Genomic DNA, 17,127 nt, shown 5'->3' on the forward strand with positions numbered 1-17,127 from the left:
TGTTTTATGGCGTTTTAACTGTGTATTTTCATGTCGTTTTTCTGAATTTGATGTTTTTATGGCGTTTTATTTGATCACCCAGTTCATGTGTGTGGGGTTTTGACAATATTACCCCTTAGTGTAATTTAGCATCAATCAATGCCACATGTCAACTCCAAAATCGTTCTTACCGTTCTCACACTTTTCACCATTATCTAAATCCTGGCCCATGGTACAATACATACATCCATATATATTATATATAATATATGCATACTTGACGTGAATGAGAAAACTGATCATCAAAGTGTTATATAATTTATAAAATCTAATCCCTTAGAATAACTTATGTTATCATTTTCATTTCTCCATTTAAAAGGCCATTTACATTTCAAATATTCTATATATGTAAAAAAAAAAAAAAATACAATTAACAGTTAAATTATTTTCAGCCACACATCAACTAGCATCTGAAGGAGCAACTTGGGTTAATTGTTTGACTGGTTCAATTATTGGACTCAACTTCTTCTCAGCTTCTTGAACCTATAATTTTATAAAAAAAAAAAGGGTTAACAAATTTTCATTTACAATAATAAATTACTTTTACAATTGATATTATACCTCGTCGATGAAATCTACAGCTTTTTGTGCTTTTCCGGCCACATTTTCTGCCACTTGTTCAATTGCTTCAACGGTGGTTTTGAGCTTACTACCGTCGGCAAGATCGTCGGCAATCTTCTCCGCCACCATGTCCACCGCTTCTGCCACCACTTCTACCACATCTATTATTTCTTCAGCAGTCTCTATTACCATATCTACGTCTTCTGCATATTCATGCACATTTCATCGTTAATTAGTTACAAAATTTACTTCATTTTTCGTATATTTTCTAACTATGAAACCATGCAATGAAATGTGTACAACGCATTACTAATTTTTTTTTTTCAGAATTTTAGATTTATTTGTAAAGAGTTTTTTTTTTTAAATTTTAATTGTTAAATGACCAAAATGCCCTCGTGTAAGAGGCACATGGTTAGACTTAATATTAAAATTTAACCAGGTTAGGGTTAAAGGACGCCGCCTGATACAGAATAGTAACATAAAAGACATTCGGTGTAATTTTCGTAGTTAAAGGACTACCCTGTAACTTCATTAAAACTTAAAGGACGTAAAATGCAATTTAGACACCTAAAAATACCCGCAATGAGGTTTGAACTATTCAACCCTCACCGCTTAGGGGGCGTTTAGTTCGTAGGAATTCTATGGAATTTAAAAGAATTGGAATCTGAATTCCATATCTTAAGATGCTTAGTTTACAGAATTTGATGGAATTGGAATCTAAATTCCAATCTTCATGTGCATTTCCATTGTCAACCAAACATATGAAGATTGAAATTTAGATTCTAATTCCATCAAATTATGTGAACCAAACATTTTAAGATATGGAATTCAGATTCCAATTCCTTTAAAATCCATTGAATTCCTACGAAGCAAACGCCCCCTTAGTTAAGGGGAATTCATGAATGTTATTGGACCAACGACCACTCGGCGTACAAGACATTAGCTAACAAAAGGGATTATATATAAAAAATGTTGTCACTAATCCGTCAGTAAAGTAAATTGTTTACCTAGTGTTCGTTTCACATAATGAAATGTAATCTTGATGGAAATGGTATGTTTCACTTCTTATTTTGTTCGTTTCAACAAGAAAATTAATTGGAATTGAACAACATAAGGAAGGAAATCTACATTTCAATTTCATCCAATTTTCATTCTATTTTGCAAAACAAACACACCTAAATTACAAATGAAATTTCAATTTTTGCGTGAAATCTCATTCCAGTTCCAATACAATCCATAAAACGAACACTAGAGATCACTTGGTAATATCGTCAGTAATTTGTCGCAAATGAGATTACCAACGATCATGTTTCCGATAATCGGTTACTAAAGAAACTACATCAGTACCATCTTTAATGACGGATCATCGGTGATACTACTTTGTTTAGTGTTTGCATACCTTTGAATTCTATAAAGTATATAGCCGCGGTCACCGCTACTCCACCGGCTGTCAATTTGCTCCTACAAAGTGATCATGATCAGTATTGAAAGTTTTAGATGTCAAAATTGTAAAGATCTTACCTTACTTGAATCTAACAAGTAGTTTTTAATTATATCTAATTTCTTTAACTATAATCATCAAAAACAAATACATACCAGATAGAACTCCAAGGTGACGATGGCGGCGGCGACGTTGGAAGCTCTTGTTTGCCACTTAAATCGCAGAACGTTCGCCGTGCATGGAAAGCAGTGGTTGTGCTCAGGATCATACGACAACGAGCCGTATCCTTGAGGATTTTTGTGTTTTGAGAACGAGTTGATATGTTTAGAGTGTGAAGGTTTTTAACTATTAGACGACCGTAAGAAATAGCCTTTGATCTCGCCATTAAAACTATGAAAATACGTTATAATTTTCAAGGTTAGGAGTTTGTGTTTTTGATTTAGGTTATTTGTAGAAGACAAGTAACATGAAGTTTGGAAGAAACGTTGTTTTTTTCTATGGTCAACTGTTGAAGGTTTCTTATTCAATTAAGTTATCCCACATGTTGGTTTACATGTATTCGATCCAATCTTAATCAAGATTCAAAGTATCATCATGTTAGGTGTAGGAATAAATTATGATTATATGAAAATATAAAAATACAAAATATCTTTAAATGATTTTTTTGTTTGATAATATACAAAAAACTAGATAATCAATTATGAAGTGTTTAATAAACATTTTTTTTGTAGTTTAACAAGAGAGAAAATAACTAAATGATATATTGTGATGTGTTAATTGAATTATTTAAGTAACATATATTAACTTTTAATTTTAAGAATCATAACAATACTTTTTTTATACAATATACCTATCATCAAACAATTTAAAAATATTAATCTCTATAGTTCCACAACAATTATATTTCTACTTGATAAAAGCTATATGTAACTTATTTCATAGGCTAAAATACAACCTTAATTATAAACCAAAATAAGATAAAAAAAAAAAAACAATAGAATAAGTAGGGATGGCTTTGTAGAATAATTTAACATGGGTTAGGTTTGATATGTTGAACTTAAGCCAACCAATTGAAGCACAGATACTTGTATTACTTGTCGTAACAAAATGGAAAACAATACATATAAAATAGGGTTAACAACTTATTTCTTAGATCACCATAAAATTGTTTATTAAAAATATAATTTTTAATACCTAATATATTAAAGACGACTTTGAATTGATTTTAAGTAAGAGAATAATCAATACATAAAATATAAGACTAATTTAAATGAGTGGTAAGTTATTTACCTAATATGTTTGTTCTTTGAAAGCTATAGGTGTGGTCATGACCCTCATGACCATCCATGTTAGTATCATGTAACCCATATCTAATCCACTATCAAAAGCCACTACACTAAGGGTGTGGTCATGACCCAAACCACTAGCTAGCCTCTTATTTATTTTAATTTATCTTTGTCTAAAGAAAAAGGAAATGATTTGTTGAAAAATGGAAAGGAGGACCATGGTTTCCACGGTTTAAATCATGCAAACCATGGTGTATTAATTAATCAAGGGGATGGTGTAACATTACATTCATGTTCCTAGGTGACAAATTATGTCTCAACCATAACCCCCACACCCTATAGCCTGAGATCCACACTAAGAGTTTGTTTCAATAAATACTTAAATACAATGATCAAGGTAGCATACAAATTTCTCACTAATAAAATACAAACAAGTAATTGAGTTTTCACTAATCAACTTAATTAGTAATTATCTTTATAAACTTATCATCAATAATGTAGTAAACGCGTATGGGGCGCGATGCCCATGCCATCTCACAAAAAAATGAGTTTTCAACAATGGAGTAAACTTATCATCAATAATTGAGTTTTCGCTAATCAACTTAATTAGTAATTACCTTTTCACCTCTTATTAATCCAGGTGATGACTACCTTTACAAGTGTCTGATTAGGCTACACGCGTATGGGGCGCGATGCCCATGCCACCTGACAAAAAATTGGTTGGCCAATGGCGCCCGCTCCATACCAGGGGTGTCATTGATGGTTTGTGAATGCAATAGCGAACAATAACGAGGTTGTATGTATGAGGTTGGAGGATTGTGATGAAAAAGGGGGGTAATATTGATGAAAATGGGGCTTTATTCCATAACTTTGTTGTTAAATGAGTGAATTTATTGGTGATATAACATTAAGGTGGCACAATGGAACCCGTAAGGGCTCCAAGCATCCTCCAACCTTATAAATTAGTGATCATATACAAGAATGAAATCTAATAGAACTCTTGCTATCAATCCATTTTCACCACTATATGCATGTATGTACGTGTATTAAAACCTAATCCAAAATCGTAACACCCACATATAAGTTTCCTTAAATTGGAATAATTATATTATTTCCTAAATAGATTAATTGATGGAACCAACTACATAAATTGAAGTAGAAACGAAGCTACCTTACAACTTGCACGGTTTACAAATTCCTTCTTAAAAAAAAGTTAGGCTCTTTATTATACCTAATTTCCTAAATTTAATAAATAATAAACTTATGTAAAATATAATACAGTTAAACTCAGTTACGAAAATGGCTAATTTATTTCATAACCATACATATTATTTTTTATGATATCAACGTATCATAAATCTTATTAAATGATATATAAATAATGCTAAAATAATAATATTTATCAGCGGATCGAATACTAAAATCTCTACCGAGTGAAACGATAATTTATGTTTACAAATTAAACGATTTTTTTTAAACTTTAATTTGTATTATTGTTATTTTCTGGTTGCTTATTAATGATTTCTTGGTCCTCTTGGTCCTTTTTGTCTTCATCCTCATGTGGAATCTCGCCTCCCTGGGAATTTTCGTGGGTAATCAACGACTCTAATTGTCCTTCAGCTTCTTCCACCTGCAAATTTCATAATATTTATTTAATCTTATATTAATAACACGAATAAAAGTGACAATATACACACAAGTATGTCTAACAGTGTTTAGCATGTTAGAATGGTTAACGATATTGAATGGACCATTGTGAGGTAATAAAAATAAAATGTTGTTTTGTTGGATAATTGAATCTAATCATCTACTACACGAGAATTCTTATTCTCTCTAGCCACCTTAAAATCATTCGGTTCTTTCACTATGTTTTTATTTTCTTTATTCTACACCACCCGCCACTACCACTCCCACTCACCACCACCAGCGGCACCGGCTCCACCGCCGTCCCTACCCCGCCACCCACCATCACAGGCCACTCACCACTCATTTTATTTCTTCGTCTTTTCCCGCATACCAAACAACACAAAGTTATGATTTATTCTATTCTTATGTGATAACCAAATAAGAAATAAGACAATGTAATGCAGATGATCCATTTTATTTCTTTGTTAATTCCATTACCTTATTACAAACACATGTGTATCATTTGCTCTTTCAATGCTAATGACAATTATATTCAATAAATATGTTCTTAAGTACAAAGTTGGAGCGCAAGAAAACCCGATAAAACTTTCAACACATATCTCGAATGTTTATTAGAAACACTCTTTTCTTCGAGTGATGTATATTATTCATAACTATGCATGTACACATACATATTAATATACACATGCTACGAATTGAATGCTCAGGATCAATATATATATATATATATATATATATATATATATATAGGTAGAGGATCCTGTAAAAAGTGCTCAAAGTGTGAGAAGTGTATTATAACACTATATATAATACTATATAACACCATATAAACACCGTATAACAATATGTAACATCATATAATACCATATAACACTATATATCATTATATAACAAATATAACACTATAGGTTGTCTGATAGCATGTCTATGATAGATGTATAGTGTTATATTTGTTATATAATGATATATAGTGTTACATAGTGTTATATGGTATTATATGGTGTTACATATTGTTATACGGTGTTTATATGGTGTTATATAGTATTATATATAGTGTTATAATACACTTCTTACACTTCTCACACTTTAGGCCCTTTTTACACTATCCTTACCCTATATATATATATATATATATATATATATATAGGATAAGGATCATTACAGAACATTAACTATTGCGAGAACAAAAAAAAAACAACTCTAAAACACTAAATTTTGGGATTTACATTTCATGTTTTTCTAAATTTTATGTTTCTTACATTCATATGTGTATTATATATACATAAAAAACCATATTTTTTTTACCTACACGTAACTGACATACATGTTGGTAATTTAACATACACATAACCTACATATGTGTAGGTTATAGAAAAAGTGAAAATTTTCCATATTTTGTTTTGAATTCTAGTGTAAGAAACAATAAATCTTACATTTACAACATTTTCATTTATTTTTTAGGTTTTTAGGATTGAAAAAATAGGTGATTCATTGTGTTCTGCGTGTTCTTGCAATATTTTGTGTTCTGCATAGAACCTTCCCATATATATATATATATATATAGGGTAAGGTTCATGCGAGAACCACCTTTATTGCGAGAACCGCGAGAACCAATGTGAACACAAGCTAAAATAGCTAAAAAAACCTAAAAAAACCCTAAAAAAAACCTAACCCCCACCCCCCCACCCCCCAAAAACCTAAACCCCCCACCCCCCCCCCAAAAAAAAAAGACCTAACCCCCCCCCCCCCCCAAAAAACCTAACCCCCCCCCCCCCAAGCTAAATGCTAAAAACTAAAACCCTCAAAAAACCTAAAAAAAACCTAACCCCCACCCCCCCACCCCCCAAAAACCTAAACCCCCACCCCCCCCCCAAAAAAAAACCTACCCCCCCCCCCCCCAAAAAAACCTAACCCCCCCCCCAAGCTAAATGCTAAAAACTAAAACCCTCAAAAAACCTAAAAAAAACCTAACCCCCCCCCCACCCCCCCACCCCCCCCCCCCAAAAACCTAAACCCCCCTCCCCCACCACCCAAAAACCTAAACCCCCCCCACCCCCCCCCCCCCCAAGCTAAAATGCTAAAAACTAAACCCCCAAAAAACCTAAAAAATCTAAAAAAATCAAAAAAAAATCTAAAAATTTTTTTTTTATTTTTTTACTATTTTTTATGTTCAAATCGCTACTTTTGTAGCCAAAAAAAAAAAAATTTTTTTTTTTTTTAAAAAAAAAAATTTTTTTAAAAAAAAAAAAATTTTTTTTTTTTTGGATACTAAAAGTAGCGATTTTTATATAAAAAATAGTAAAAAATAAAAAAAAAAATTTTTTGGGTGTTGTTTAGATTTTTTTAGGTATTACTGTTTGTGTTCACACTGGTTCTCGCGGTTCTCGCAATAAAGGGTGGTTCCTAACGGATCTTTGTCCTATATATATATATATATATATATATATATATATATATATATATATATATATATATAGGGAGAAGATCATGCGAGAACCACCTCTTATTGTGAGAACCGCGAGAACCAATGTAAACACACCAAAAATGCCTAAAAATAGCTAAAAATCACATAAAAATTTTTTTTTTTGATTTTTTTAATATTTTTTAGGTTAAAATCGCTACTTTTCGAAGCAAAAAAAAAAAATTTTTTTTTTAATTTTTTTTTTTTTAAAAAAAAAACTTTTTTTTTTTTTGCTTCGAAAAGTAGCGATTTTAACCTAAAAAATATTAAAAAAATCAAAAAAAAAATTTAGATTTTTTTTTAGATTTTTTTAGGTTTTTTGAGGGTTTAGTTTTTAGCATTTTAGCTTGGGTGGGGGGGGGGGGTTAGGTTTTTGGGGGGTGGGGGAGGGGGGTTTAGGTTTTTGGGGGGGGGGGGTGGGGGTTAGGTTTTTTTTAGTTTTTTTTAGGTTTTTTTTAGCTTGGGGGGGGGGTTAGGTTTTTTTTGGGGGGGGGGGGGTGGGGGTTAGGTTTTTTTTAGGTTTTTTTAGGTTTTTTTTAGGTTTTTTTAGCTTGGGGGGGGGTTAGGTTTTTTTTGGGTGGGGGGGGGTGGGGGGTTTAGGTTTTTGGGGGGGGGGGGGGGATTGGGGGTTAGGTTTTTTTAGGTTTTTTTTAGGTTTTTTAGCTATTTTAGGTTGTGTTCACATTGGTTCTCAAGGTTCTCACAATAAGGGTGGTTCTCGCATGAGCTCCTCCCTATATATATATATATATATATATATATATATATATATATATATATATATATATTTAATTCACGTATTGAATTTTTTTAAACAAACTACAATTGACAATGATATATTATAGTTTAAATGGATAAGGTGAAGTGATTTGTAGATGAAAGTAAAAAAAGTAATACAAATTATGTAAAAGGTGAGTAAATAAGTACTTTTATATTAAAATTTTAAGAGAAAGTATAATGTACTTCAAGGCTTAACCTATATTAACGTACATGACAAAAAATATAACGTGCGTTATTATCATAGAACGTGCGTGATTATAGTCTCATGCGTGATTATGTGGTTTCATGCGTGATTATACCCCTGATCCAACGGTTACCATTGTCTCCTACGTGATGTATGATAAGGCTTTTTGTATGTTAACCTTACTCAAAATTTTAATTAATGGGTGTACTAGAACCTAATATATATGAACTAAAACCAACTATATAATTACCATTGAATAAACACATTATAATAATTGCAATATGTATTTACAATATTTAAAGCTGGTAAATATGATTTAAATAGATATAAATAATTAGCCAGCTAGTTAGGTAAAACAGCTTGGTTATATTTATTATTTAAGTTTTATTTGGAAATGACTATTAATTCAACATACCTATTTTAATTGTCCTTATACGTGGGACGGAATATTTAATAAAGAATTAATCTTGCTTATTGTCCGGAACATGTAGAGATGGTCCCGACGACCAACACAAAGAAACTATATAGTATAGTTTATAAAATTATCCTTGTACGAAACGATCAAATTGCAATTTTCAACCTATTTTTTTAAATCTCTTATTCTCAACATAACATCTTGATACTACTCTATTTATTTTTTCTCTTGGATCACAATCAATTAGAAGTACACGTAAATAACGAGCATAATATAATCATATCTATCTATTCTTTTAATTGTGAAAAATAAGACGTACATATAACCTAATAATTCATCTTTTTTCTATTAACTATGGTACTATATATCAATGTATTATCATATACAGTAAGTGTTTTCAAAATAACTTTTTCATTGAATCCACTAAATATATTTGCCAATTTTAACCATAACTACGAGTTATTAAACACTAATGCTGATGCATGCTTTGAAAAAAGGAAGAAGAGAAATTAACCTGATTGATAAATTTATCTGCCACATGAGCACTCTTAGCCACTCCTTCGACTATTTCATCAACAAACTCTAATTTTTTCTTAAGTTCACTATCTTTTGGAAGATTGTCGGTGATACTATCAATCACTTTATCTGCCTTTTCTGCAATATTTTCTATTGTTTTTACTACCTGTTCAGTCATCTCTATCTTTTGATCCACTTTATCTGCATGTTTAAGTTCAATTCAAATCGTATTGTTTTGTGGAATTTAAACAATATAATGTGAATTGAATGCAAACACAATTATTATTTAAAGTAGAAGTTTTAAGGTTTTGTTGGCTTACTTTTGAGTAGAAGCAATGGCCCCCATTTACGGGTGATAAACGGTAAAACGAATGTTAGGACAATCCCCACAATCCAATTTCTCCTACAATGATAATTAAGTAGTCACACATATAGAATGAATTACAAAAATAGAAATATATGTATATATGATATAATGGGTAGAGGATCCTGTACAAAGTGAGACTTTTGTGAGAAGTGTGAGAAATAATTTGGGAATGACAAGTGTCCTTTATCTTAATTAATTCAAAAGGGTGTATTAGTAATTTTCCATTATTATCAATTAATTGATTTCCAAAGATAACTGCCAAAAACTGGCGATGAGATATATCAGGGATTTGATTCGAATTCGAATTGTTCTATACATTTAATTGTTTACGGTAAGTTCTTGTTTTAGTGTTATATTCCACAGTCAATAATGTTATATTATGTACATGCCATCTTTAATCTCCTTTTCATAGTGTTTTATCCCCATCAATAGTGTTTTATTCTATATAGTGTCTTACAGTAAACAGATAGTGTTATATCTTTCAATAGTGTTTTATCATGTAATATACTGTTCCTTTCATAGTGTTTTATCCCCATAAATAGTGTTTTATTCTGTATAGTGTCTTACAGTAAACAGATAGTGTTATATCTTCCTATAATGTTTTATCATGTAATATACTGTTCTTATAGTGTTATAAAAGTTGTGAAAGAAATCGAAGAATTTATTCTGTACGAGAAATTCGCTGATTTTTAGGAGATTTATGGGGGTTTTGAAACGGTTACCTTAAATTCGCTGATTTTTAGGAGATTGATGGAGGTTTTGTAACGGTTACCATATTTGAAACGTTGGAAAAGTCACTATTGCCCTTCAATTTTACATAAGGTCCTTCTAATTAAAACACAATTTACATTTTTATACCCTATTAATCTCAACTATTAGATCAAATATCCAGTGGTTTAAAACACTTCTTACCCTTCTCACATTTTAGACATTTTTTACCATATCCCTACCCTGATATAATGTACAATTATCAAATAAATAAGATTTAATGATTGTAAAATGTGATATTTATGATTAACTTTCAAATGCTAATTAAACCAAAAAAAATATAAAGTTATGAAGAAACACAAAAAATAGAAATAAATTCCAAAGGGACAATTAAAATATTAGTAATTTAAAGTGGAAACACAGTAAGTAGTATAAATATATGTATTTGATGTTTTAACTACCACATATTAGTGTTTAAGGCTGATGAATAGTGTTTTTTAGTTATGTAATTTCTTTTATATATAACGGAGAGATAGAGATGGTTAAAAAGACCTTTGATGGTATGATGGTTAAAGTAAAAGTTACATAGTAATTTCACCTAAGTTTGATACATGCTCTTTTCATTGTGTCTTCAAAAAGTTTCCCACTAATATTTTATTATTTTAGTTCTCTTAATTGCTTTCTTCTCCTTTAACTTCACAAATCATATTTGATTTTTATGGTAGTTTTTATGGTTAATAATTTTCTTTTATATTTTCATAAATCTTTTTACTTTTTCTTAAATCATATATTTTTATCATTTAATTTGATATATTTTCAATAAGTTACATTCGTGAATTTTTTTCTTAAACCTTAAGTACGTTGTTTTCCTTCAATTTTTTTGTCGACGTTCCAATATAAATTTTGTTAAAAACGAATTTGTATTTAAAATAGAGTATTTATTTAGTACCGTAAAATGATACGATTAAGAAGTGAACCAATTATGACGGTTTGACTTTCTAAACAACAACCTTCATTTTAAAACAATATTTGTTTTACATTATCATTTGCTCCGTTTTAACACAACGCATAACTTAAAAAAACATAGTAACATAATTATTTAACCACATAATTCACTTTTCTTTCTTTCAATATATTTTGTCAACATAAAGTATAATTGGTTTTAGGATTCTCGTCATCCTCGAATTAAATTTTTATAACTCACATATATTATGTGATAATATCAGAGGCCTCTCAAAAAGATTCATGTACCCTGTTCGAGTTTGAAAAAATATGCCATTCTATGAGGGTTTTTTCTGTTTTTTTTTAATAATCAAATTAGTATTGGGTTCAATAAACCTAATGTCAAGTGAGTTAAATTTAAAAAAAAATTGTAAATAGGTCTATATTGAAGTTGGTATATGTTTACTATTAATAAAAATAATATATATGTATATCAGATTTTTTTTAAATATCGTATGCCATTAGAAATCACGGGCCTTGGGCCTTGTACGAATGTGTTCCCCACACACCATAATAGCCGCCGCTAGATATGATACCTTAAAGTTATAAGTTTATATATGATACATTCTACTTTTGAGAGCTCTAGGCAAATTTATGGGACCCACAAACCTCTTTTTCTCTAAAAACCCTAATGGTTGGTGAAACCAACACACATAACTGGTTCAAATAGATTTTACTTTTCTTTTATTGAAGAGTAAAGTATCATTTTGGTCCCTGTGGTTTGGTAATTTTTGCCATTTTAATCCAAAACTTAAACTTTTTGTATCTGGGTCCCTGTGGTTTTAGTTTTATTGCCATTTTGGTCCAAAAATGAAATCAGGTCATATTTGCCTTATAAAATCCTGCTATTTTGTCATTTTCCACAGGGGCAAAATGATCATTTCTCTTTTATAAATAAATACCATATTTTATAAGACAAATATGACCTGATTTACCCCTGAGGAAAATAACAAAATTGCAGGATTTTATAAGACAAATATGATCTGATTTCATTTTTGGACCAAAATAGCAATAAAACTGAAACCACAGGGACCCAGATGCAAAAAGTTTGAGTTTTGGACTAAAGTGGCAAAAGTGACCAAACCACAGGGACCAAAATATATATAAAAACATAGAATTGCCAAATCTTACAAAGACCCAGAAGGAGATCCAGAAGGAAGAGGAGCTGCTTCAGGTGGTGGATTAACGTTGCTGTGTCTCACGAACGTCGTCGTTTGCTGAATCTTCCACATACTCATGTTTCTGCAACTTTTACCAAGCAAATTCCATGCATATTGCTTGCTCTTCAACAAAGGTGTTTCCGAAACAGGCTTGAAGAATCGCGGTTCATCGTTCAGTTTCAAAGACAGCACAAAATTAGCACCGATGACTCTTGAAGACATTTCTTGAAGCTTCAAACACTTGTATATCTAAAAAAGATGTATGCGTGAGTGTGTGTTTTAATTATGTGTGTGTGTGTTTAAAGACTAGAAAATTGAAAATTGTTAATGGAGTTGTTGAAGTTAATGGTTACGTACATGTTTATATTATATGTAAATAAAAAGTATTGACTTTAATCGAATCATGGATATAGGAAGACTTTTTGGTTCGTTATATGGTCAAAGTATGCACAAATTTCTTGTTACGTTGTTTATATGCCATGTTAACCAAGTTAACTCCCTTCTTCTTGTTTTAGTCACAAGTATTACCTAGAAAATTATTAGTAATTTTCCTAGCTATATATTATTTATTTTTCTATTACTTAAATGATATTTGCAAAATACTTTTCAAATTATTTCATGTTAATGAATTTTTAAATTGAAAGAATAGGATACCTAATTTAGCCTTGTGTATTTTTTTAGTATATATTATAGACTTCCACCTCATCTACATTAATATAACGTAAAATAATTATCCACATTGTTACATGTGCCTTTCCCATATGTTTAGCGTAATTTTCAATAACTAATTCAACTTGTCGATAAAAAAAATATACTAAACAACAGATATGACAATTATGGTATTCTAATATTTTAAACTTGGTTTAAGCTTCAGAATGAAGAATACAGATTCGCAATTATTTGTGATTTTATGATATGTTTATTCCATATCAGCAACTTACGTTAAATAGGTGTTAAATACTTAAATATGAAAACTGACAGTTCAGCAACTTACGTTAAATAGGGGTTAAATATGAAAACTGATAGTTCCGTAATTGCATAAAAAGTATTAGATTTTTGTCACGTTAACATATTGGTAGAATGGTAGGTAAAAAAAGTATCTTGTATTAACCGGTGATTATACTAATATACTAATTGATGAATATATTATACACACGTAGTCTATTCATTAATATTATATAAGTGAAACAGTAAATACTAAACAGTAAATACAATTTTAGAACACATATATAGTGCATTCACGGTTGAACCCAAGTAAACACTAATTAATACATTATTGGTGAACATATGTATATATATTGTAATTAGATATAAACACTAGTTACACTTATGAATAGAACACCTAAACTACTTCTGAATTAATTATAAGAAAATATAGGCTTACTAAAATTTCAACAAAAGATGAAGAATAATTATTAAAATTCATAAGTCAATCTTAATTAATTTAATTTTTGTCCATTTGTTTCACCAAAATATAAGTAAAAAATATTACAATACTCGTAACAATCGGAATAAAACAAATACGAAGAATGAGTAGAAAAAAACTTGAGACCTGTGTTAAAACAGTTTCTTTAAGATAGATGTTACATCTCCATTAAAAACGTGTTTATCTCCTAAGGTGTAGCAATAAAAAAAAACAATAATAAAATTGTTGGGTAGACCACCAAGTCATGCGTTTATTGTTAAAAACGTGTCTTATGAATGTTCTTGAGAGCGTAGAAAATTTCTTAAAGTTTTAATTATTGTATCACTCAAGTAAGGTGTAAATGCACTTTGGGTGATAAGTGAAGTCTCTCAAACTCAAGAATCTTTTAGGTAATTTGTTAAAACTATTATGTTGGTCAGAATTTATGAGGGTTTTCATGGTCAGGACTTAGGATTTCATCCTAGTCCGAATTTTGGTGGTTGGTTTAGTTAGGGTTTGTATTATCTTGGGCTTTGGGCCTTTATATGTCATGACTTTAGTAGTTAGGACTTCCCATTGTATGTAAACTCTTAGTGAAGTGTTATATGTGGCGATTTCTTTTGTGGAAAGTTTGTTCTTCAAGAAACCCTAATCATTGTCAATGCGTGTGAATTGACGGCTACTGTGTGTGACGTTTATAACAATCCTCAAGAAACCCGACACCCTAATATATTTTAAAATATTCATATATGTCTTTAAATATACCCCGTATGTGAAAACCGAGCCCGAAATACAAAATAACATTAAAAATAATTAAAAACAAGAAATATTAAGTTGAGGCGGGCCGCGTAGGACCCCACCCCAACCTTACGCGGGCGGTATCAAGGTCGGAACCTGATTTCGTTGATTTCTTTAGTTCAGGCGGGCCGCGTAAGACCCACCATTAGTTAACGCGGGCCGCGAGAGCCCCAAAATGTGGCGCAGCCCGGTGATGACACGTGTCATCATCGTGTCAAGCCTAGATGGTGATCCGGACGAGCTACGCGTTAACCCGAGTTTGACGCGGGCCGCGTAAGCCTATGCTTACATTTACGCGGGTCGCGTGAGAGTCAGAATCAGCTCCTATATAATGGGAGCTCGGGCTTTCAGTTTCCGTCGCTCAAACTTTTCATTTCTCTCTCAAAATTCTGATAGTAGGCATAATCTACGGGTATTATACCCCCTAAATAGCGAGGTTCTGCTACGATGTAAGTATTATAACCCCTGGAGACGTATTAGATACTCTGCCCGATTGATCTAGGGTTCCGTAACGGCTGTCGTGGTTCTGCCCGACGTAGTCGTTGGAATGCCGTCTCGGGGAAGGTATTACTAATGTTAAAATGGGTTATTATACTAACACACGTGCATTTGTGTAATTTATAGATTATTCCCAGGAAATCCTTACTGATAACTCTAAGACAACAATGTGAGTTGATCCACTTTTGGTAAACCTTTTGTTAATTATTTTTACAAAACCTTAAATACCTTTCCATGCGAATAACAGTTATTGAGTATTTGTAAGAATACAATTATCGTGGGTATGTTGGGGTTTTGTATACAAAATTTGTTACCACCTGGTCAAGTAGTAACATTTCCACAAGTCAGGTCTGACAGTACCAACGGGTGATAATTGGTATAACTTGGAAACAAATGTAATTGCGAGATCGCCCTCAAGACTGTACATAGTGAAATGGTTTTACTTAAACTTGATTAAACTGGGATTCACTCACCAGTATTTCCCACTGACAAAATGTTTTTAAAACGCGTTTCAGGTAACAAAATGTGAAAGCCAAATAGAAGCCAGCAGCAGAGCACTGAAGGCTTGGAAAGGTGGCAATAAAGTTACCTAAGAATAAAATAGATGTTTTTGTTAAATAAATAGGATTTATTCCTATAAAAGTGTGTATACTGAAAACTTGGGTTTTACCCATGTGTTTAATGTTATAAAATGTGGTGGTTTACTCTGATAAAATATTTCCTAACTACGGTCCTGATGAAAATTTCCGCTGCCAAATTGGACAATAACGCGATACCACCGAAACTGGCTCGCGGCCGCCCGTTCCCAGGGACTAGGGATCGGGGGTTGCGACAGAAGGTGGTATCAGAGCTATGCCACTGATTCAGCCATAGAAGTGTTCTGATGACATCAAAATTCAAAGTGTTAGGAAATAAATAACAGAAATACGTGTATAATTGCATTTTCTTGTTTTGTGTTATCTGACTATTTGTTATTTTACAGTATGAGCGACCAAGGACCATCTGACGCGTATCGTCAATTGCCTGGTTCGCCTAGCAGCGAAGGTGCCTCTTCTCAGCCTGCCCTCTCGGGGTACTCTGCTGATACAGAAGAAGGAATATTCGTATTTAAGGCTCAATCTGAAGAGCCATTTCCTCAGAAAAAGAGGGGATGGTTCAGTAGGGGAGCACACGAGCGTAGGAAGCGTATGAAAAAGTTACAAGACCAGAGAGCACTAGCCACAGCAAAGAGAGAAACTGATGCATATGCCCAGGATATGCTCAATAGGGGTATAGCCAATATCCATATCTTAGCAACCACTGCAGCTGACCCAAACCTGGAGCAAATGCTAGCACCCCAACCACAACCACAAATTCCTAATCAACCCATGGAAATAGAAAACCTTGGAAATCAAGTAGAAATGCATGATTTCAACCCGGAGGAGATACCTAGGGTACCTGCACCAAATCCCCTAGATCTAAATTATGATCCTTGATGGGATGATGTTAGGGACTATGTGCAACGCTACTCGATTCACGAAGATGTGCCAATGTCCAACCTAAGAACCTACCCAGGGTTAGATACTCTAGATCCCTAATTTAATAACGATGCATACATTAGGGAGATCTTTGAAAATCCTTACCCATACCAGGCTCCTATACCTCCATACCAGGAACCCGCACCCCAGATTCCAAACCCAGTCCTAGAACCTGCACCCCCAATGAGTGCAGAAAACGTACAAGAACTTAGGACTTTCGGTGAGGAAATTTTAGAAAGTAGTGAGAGAATGCGACAGGTGGGAGAGCGTCTCGTATGGAAATACGATGAACGCAATATGGATTTTTAGATGAATCCATATCCCTGAATCGATGGTGGAGAC

The 17,127-nt window shown here is 32.2% G+C and overlaps 2 protein-coding genes across 2 annotated transcripts; both read right to left on the reverse strand.

Moving 5' to 3' along the window:
• Positions 1-297: 297 nt before the first annotated feature.
• On the reverse strand, positions 298-2,493 carry LOC110923267. The gene is made up of 4 exons (XM_022167412.2): positions 2,197-2,493; positions 2,000-2,061; positions 601-803; positions 298-522 (listed from the first exon to the last, which is right to left on the reverse strand). The coding sequence occupies exons 1-4, from the start codon at positions 2,424-2,426 to the stop codon at positions 439-441; spliced, it is 579 nt and encodes a 192-aa protein (XP_022023104.1). The 5' UTR covers positions 2,427-2,493; the 3' UTR covers positions 298-438.
• A 2,183-nt stretch (positions 2,494-4,676) lies between these two features.
• On the reverse strand, positions 4,677-12,901 carry LOC110923442. Its single transcript, XM_022167532.2, has 4 exons — positions 12,539-12,901; positions 9,651-9,733; positions 9,329-9,531; positions 4,677-4,957 (listed from the first exon to the last, which is right to left on the reverse strand). The coding sequence occupies exons 1-4, from the start codon at positions 12,787-12,789 to the stop codon at positions 4,808-4,810; spliced, it is 687 nt and encodes a 228-aa protein (XP_022023224.1). The 5' UTR covers positions 12,790-12,901; the 3' UTR covers positions 4,677-4,807.
• Between the last annotated feature and the right edge of the window lie 4,226 nt (positions 12,902-17,127).

The sequence above is a fragment of the Helianthus annuus genome, chromosome 2 (assembly GCF_002127325.2).
Source record: "Helianthus annuus cultivar XRQ/B chromosome 2, HanXRQr2.0-SUNRISE, whole genome shotgun sequence".
In the NCBI taxonomy this organism is placed as follows: domain Eukaryota; kingdom Viridiplantae; phylum Streptophyta; class Magnoliopsida; order Asterales; family Asteraceae; genus Helianthus; species Helianthus annuus.

Coding starts and splice junctions, on each gene's coding strand:
- LOC110923267 (XM_022167412.2), bottom strand. CDS start 2,426: ATGGCGAGATCAAAGGCTATTTCTTACGGTCGTCTAATAGTTAAAAAC. Junction 804..1,999: donor ATACTTTATAGAATTCAAAG/GTATGCAAACAC, acceptor ATGAATATGCAG/AAGACGTAGATATGGTAATA. Junction 523..600: donor CTGTAGATTTCATCGACGAG/GTATAATATCAA, acceptor ATAAAATTATAG/GTTCAAGAAGCTGAGAAGAA.
- LOC110923442 (XM_022167532.2), bottom strand. CDS start 12,789: ATGTCTTCAAGAGTCATCGGTGCTAATTTTGTGCTGTCTTTGAAACTG. Junction 9,734..12,538: donor GGATCTCCTTCTGGGTCTTT/GTAAGATTTGGC, acceptor TTATCATTGTAG/GAGAAATTGGATTGTGGGGA. Junction 9,532..9,650: donor GCCATTGCTTCTACTCAAAA/GTAAGCCAACAA, acceptor TTAAACATGCAG/ATAAAGTGGATCAAAAGATA.